We start from the raw sequence: 5644 nt of genomic DNA, 5'->3' as shown, positions 1-5644 counted from the left end.
CTTTGCTAGCATAGGCCATTTGAATTTCTGTTGAGAGCAACGCAAGACAATCGTTCGTCCCTTTGCCTTTGCGGAAACCAAATTGTGTATCTGACAGTAAGCCATTTGCTTCAACCCAATTGTCGAGGCGAAACAAGATCATTTTCTCGAACAACTTTCGGATACAGGACAGCATTGCAATCGGTCGATACGAGTTGTGGTCGGAGGCTGGTTTTCCTGGTTTTTGGATGGCGATGACCTTCACTTGCCTCCAATCATGTGGGACAATGTTACCCTCAAGAAACTTATTAAATAAATTCAACAAGCGTCTCTTGGCAGAGTCAGGCAGATTCTTTAACAAGTTAAATTTGATTCTGTCTGGCCCTGGGGCTTTATTGTTACATGATAAGAGAGCAAGTGAGAACTCCACCATCGAAAACGGTGCTTCGTTCGCGGTATTGTGAGGGGACGCGGCGCGGTAGATTTTCTGTGCCGGGGCGGAATCCGGACAAACCCTCTTGGCGAAATCGAATATCCAACGGTTTGAATATTCCACGCTCTCGTTAGTACTTTTTCGGTTTCGTAAGCGCCGGGCCGTGCCCCAAAGAGTGCTCATCGATGTTTCTCTCGTTAGCCCGTCGACTAACCGGCGCCAGTAGCTACGTTTTTTTGCTTTCATCAAACTCTTCATGCGCGTTTCTGCCATCGCGTACTGTCGGTAGCTGGCTGGCAGCCCGTCGTCCCGGAAGGTCTTATACGCGGCGGCCTTCTCCGCGTACACGTCTGAGCACTCTTTGTCCCACCATGGGTTGGGAGGACGCCCGCGAGAGTTCGCGTCTGGTACGCGTTTAGTCTGAGCTTGAATCGCGGTATCGAGAATCAAGCCAGCCAGGAACCCGTACTCTTCCTCCGGGGGAAGCTCTTGAGTGGACTCGATTTTGTCGGATATCGCGGACGCGTAGCTCTTCCAATCAATATTTCGTGGGAGGTCATACGAAACATTGATTGTATTCGGTGGCCCTGAACCGTTAGCAATATTAATTACGATTGGCAGATGGTCGCTGCCGTGGGGATCAGAGACTACCTTCCACATGCAATCTAACCGCAGCGATGTCGAGCAGAGGGACAGGTCTAAGGCGCTCGGACGCGCTGGAGGGGCCGGAATCCGTGTCATTTCACCCGTGTTCAAAATGGTCATATTGAAGTTGTCGCAAAGCTCATGGATTGAGGTAGATCGATTATCGTCATGAAGGCAACCCCATTCCGTACCGTGGGAGTTAAAATCACCTAAGACTAGCCTCGGTGCAGGGAGGAGTTCCGCAATATCGCAAAGCCGTCGTTGGCTAACTGAGGCTCTAGGAGGGATGTAGGTGGCAGCAATGCAAAGGTCTTTGCCTTTAATTCTGGTTTGGCAAGCGACAACTTCAATACCTGGTGTCGAGGGGAGGTTGATTCGATTGAAAGAATAGCACTTTTTGATCCCCAAAAGTACTCCTCCGTAAGAGTCTTCTCGATCCAAGCGAATGATATTAAAATCGTGGAAGTGTAGGTCTATTTCTGAAGTAAGCCATGTTTCGCATAATGCAAATGCATCGCATTTCAAGTTGTTTAGTAAGATTTTAAAAGAATCGATTTTCGGGATAATGCTTCTGCAATTCCACTGTAGAACAGTGATTAAATCCGTGACCTCGTTCGATGAATTAGCCATCGAAGGATACAATCGCTGAAAGGAGGGGCCATTTCGCAGTGAACTGCATCAAGAATGTTTTTACCGTGGGGAGAAAGCTTATCAAGATGCTTTTAAGGGGGTCAGAAATATTTAATGCTGTCAAAATACGGTCCACAATATCAGAGAAATTTATTAAGCCAGCGCTGGTTTCTTTCTCTGGCTGAGATATGGGAACACTTGGGGTTTTTGATGTTCCTGGAAGTGCTGGGAACTCCTTTTCTGAGCTCAGATTTCTGAGACCAGGAGCGACTTGCTTCGGTTTTGCACCAGTACTTCCTTGAGTAGTTATTTTGGGGGGACCATGAAGAGACACCTTCTGGCCTTTACGACGAAGCTTGGGAGAGGAAATGTTCCTCCTTTTTCTATTGCTTCTAGGTACAGCAGAAGATGTTCCCTCCTGGGGTTCATCACAGTCGCCTTCGTCAGTAGACAAGTTGGTATAGATGTTGGAAGAGGCCGGTGGCGTAGCTATCTTCAGCATTTCTGCAAAAGATCGCTTAGAGCGTCCCTGAAGGGAACGCTTAAGATTCCCCTCGCGCGGTTTGTACGCGGGACATGCCGGGAGATCATGTGGGGTTCCCCCACAGTAGAGACACTTTTCGACATCCCTTCCACAGGAGTCACCCGCATGATTCCCACCGCACTTCCCACAACGGACTTTATTGCTACAATGGGAGGCTGTGTTTCCCAATTGCTTGCAATTAGTGCAGTTCATGACCCGCGGCACAAACAGGCGAACAGGTAAACGAACCTTGTCAAAGAGGAGGTAGTTAGGTAGGGCAGATACGGCGAAGGTCACCCGATAAGAGTCTGAGCTGACGTATGTTTTCTTCCCGTTAGCTGCGACTGATGCTGAGTGCAAACGTTTGCACTCCAGTATCTTCACTGGCTGAAGCATGGGGTCTTTGAAACAGCCAGTCCCATATTTCAGCAGGTCCTCGCAACTCAGACTCGAATCGGATACGACCCCACAGACTTCAACCCTGTTGGCTGGAATATACACTCTGTACTCCTTCGTAAAAGGCTCGTAGCCAGCAATATCATTAGCCTGATTTAAACTGTTAACAACCACCCGAAGCTTATCAGGGCGAATTTTCGATATTTCTGTCACGGCCAAATACCGATCCGTCAGAACTCGAGAAATCTGCAACAGATTCAAACACTTTTTATCTTTGGTCCGAAAGAAGATCACAAATGGCCCGGTGGCCGAGCTTGGATATACTTTGAGCCGGGGAGCCGATTTTGTTTCGACGTCCATCTCACCTTGAGATGAACCGCCGTCAGGGGAAATCATTTTTGCACGGGCCTATTGCACTGTGCACGTTAATAGGAGAACCAAGAAGGGGAAGCGTAAAATAATACTTAACTTATGTATGGAACGGTATCCAGACGGCTTACTAGAAGAACACTGCTTTACTTATCACCGGCCGGCTAACGGTACTCAGATACAGCAACACAAAAGAACGGGAAAAAACTGAAACCTCGACGAGGCGGAGGGTGCGCAAGATAACCTTGAACGCGGATTAGCACTATTCTTTGTCGCAATACACAGAACGGACGGGAAAAAAACACTGTGCCTCGACCGAGCGCTCGATAAAGAGTGGCCTGGGATGACTTCTCAAATTACAGACGTAGTAAAAGAATGTTCGATTTATGTCAAGTACACCGCTTCACAGCCTAATCCTCCAATGTTGACACAGAGTATTCCGGTGTACCCATTTCAACTTGTTTCGATGGACGTTTTTTTCGCAGACTATCGGGGTTGTAAATGTAAATGGCTCGTCACTGTGGATCACTACTCTGACTTCTTTGAGGTGAACAATATTAAGGATTTGACTCCAGAATCCGTCATAATGGCTTGTCAGCAGAATTTTGCACGGCACGGTAAACCTCAGAGAATTCTGACTGACAATGGTTCCAATTTTGTCAATTCGAAAATGGTCAAGTTCGCTTCGGATTGGGACATAGAACATGTTACATCGTCCCCTCATCATCAGCAGGCCAACGGAAAAGCTGAAGCTCCCGTGAAAATCGTCAAACGACTTCTCAAGAAAGCCGAAGAAACAGGAGCAGATTTTTGGTACGCGCTGTTGCACTGGCGAAATATCCCAAATCAAATTGGATCCAGTCCAGCCAGTCGTTTGCCACAGTGCGACGAGCCCGGACTTAAGTCCATATATGAAGGTTACGCGATATAGTCGTTAGTATTTTTCTCGTATCAGCTGGGCTATCTGAGACATTTTGCGAGATTTTAGGTGATTTGAACGTAAACTGAATTTTTGAAAGCTTTTTGAAGGGCATAACTCAAGTGTTTTTTGCATAATTTGATCATAGGAACTACATCTGGTTATTTTCGTTTTTCGAAGAAACGGTTGATTTTATGCATTGCATTACTTCAACAAAATTATCCATGTGACTAAATTACATCGTAAAATCACCAAAAATAAGTCCCTAGTTGGTTTAGTTATAGTTTAGATAACTGTTCGTCATGAATTTTTATTGAATTCGAACTTCTAATGCGATAACAACAACTTCTAATGCGATAACAATAACGACGCCCGCGATCATACTGACATATGAATTTCTGTTGTTCTATGCGAGCTCTCCAGCGTTGCCAACATTATTTTCAAAAAAACTGGAACCTATCTTTAAAAAAAACTGGAAAAAACTGGATGCTCGAAAAACCAAATTTATCCTTGCAAACAGGGATGCAAAGTTTTGTAAAATAAAATGGATCTGTTTTCCAGAAAACTGGATTCTCAAACATAAAGACAAACATTATTCAATATGAAAATGTTCAGCTATTCAAAAAAATAAGAAAACAATTTTCATGAATATATTTTATTAAAAATTCAATTACATATAGCAGCGTATACAGCAGCGAATTTCTAGTTTAAGATAGTCTAAAAGTGATCGCTACCACTTAAATATAACTTTTAGATAATTTTACATTGCAACCCTCTAGTTTGAAGAAATTCGAAATGTTGAACGAAAAAATTGGCACCTTCAAGCTAACGTACTGTGTCTTATGGAATAAACAGACTAACGTAAAACAATCTTCATTTTAATTGAAGATATCCGCTAATCTTGCACTCCATAGCATATCAATTTCTAATGTGTATTGAAATATGGTAGGGTGCAGCAAAATATGGTTACTGAAAAACAATTAAGTTATTCCCCAGAGAGGATGCTCTCTTCACAATTTCACATTTGGGAAAAACTGGATAAAACTGGACAATATTTTAAAAAACTGGACGATTAACACATTTGTCTGTTTGACTGGATCGAGTAAAAAAAAACTTGAAGAATCCAGTTTAAACTGGAAGGTTGGCATCACTGGAGCTCTCCATTGCGGTCACTTTCTTTCGCGTGCAACGTATTCGAGTGATCTCTTATCTCTATACACACACACATTCTCACCTAAATCGTTATCCCTCCCGATCCGAAGTTCGGGTGCTGCCAATAATTCTCGCTCGTCGGAATATTGCTCTTGCTCGCTCTATCACGACGTGTACATATAGGAATGAAGAATAACGCTCATTCCCTTTCACACGCACACATTCTCACGTATTAGGCAATCCATGAGACGTTTCTGATCAGCTGATTATTCCTTGTTTACTTCTTCTGACGTTACCCCGAGGGGTGCGACGTCCAACAATATCGCTGATTCGATCCAACATCAAACGAAGCGGACTAACGAAAGATGTTTGTCCGACGAGTTTTTCTGTTCGCAGGAGTAGTTCTGTTGACAGAACCCACCGCTGAATTGTCAAACAAACGTCTAATGGATTGCCTAATATCGTTATCGCGATCCGAGCTTCGGGCGCTCTTAATAATTCGTGCTCATCAGAATATACCCATATCCGCTTTAAGTCTGCCTCACGCAAACTAATTTATCTCTAATTGACCTTTCTATTCCCGTTAAAAAAGAAAAGA

General features: G+C 44.2%; 1 protein-coding gene across 1 annotated transcript; it reads left to right on the top strand.

Moving 5' to 3' along the window:
• The first annotated feature begins 3318 nt into the window (after positions 1-3318).
• Positions 3319-3906, top strand: LOC131695714 (uncharacterized protein K02A2.6-like). The gene has a single exon (XM_058984209.1). It carries the CDS (start codon positions 3319-3321, stop codon positions 3904-3906), a length of 588 nt encoding a protein of 195 aa, XP_058840192.1.
• Positions 3907-5644: the final 1738 nt, after the last annotated feature.

Source organism: Topomyia yanbarensis, unplaced genomic scaffold (assembly GCF_030247195.1).
Source record: "Topomyia yanbarensis strain Yona2022 unplaced genomic scaffold, ASM3024719v1 HiC_scaffold_5, whole genome shotgun sequence".
Lineage (NCBI taxonomy): Eukaryota > Metazoa > Arthropoda > Insecta > Diptera > Culicidae > Topomyia > Topomyia yanbarensis.
Note: the sequence above shows the minus strand (reverse complement) of the source record. Positions and strands in the feature narration are given on the sequence as shown.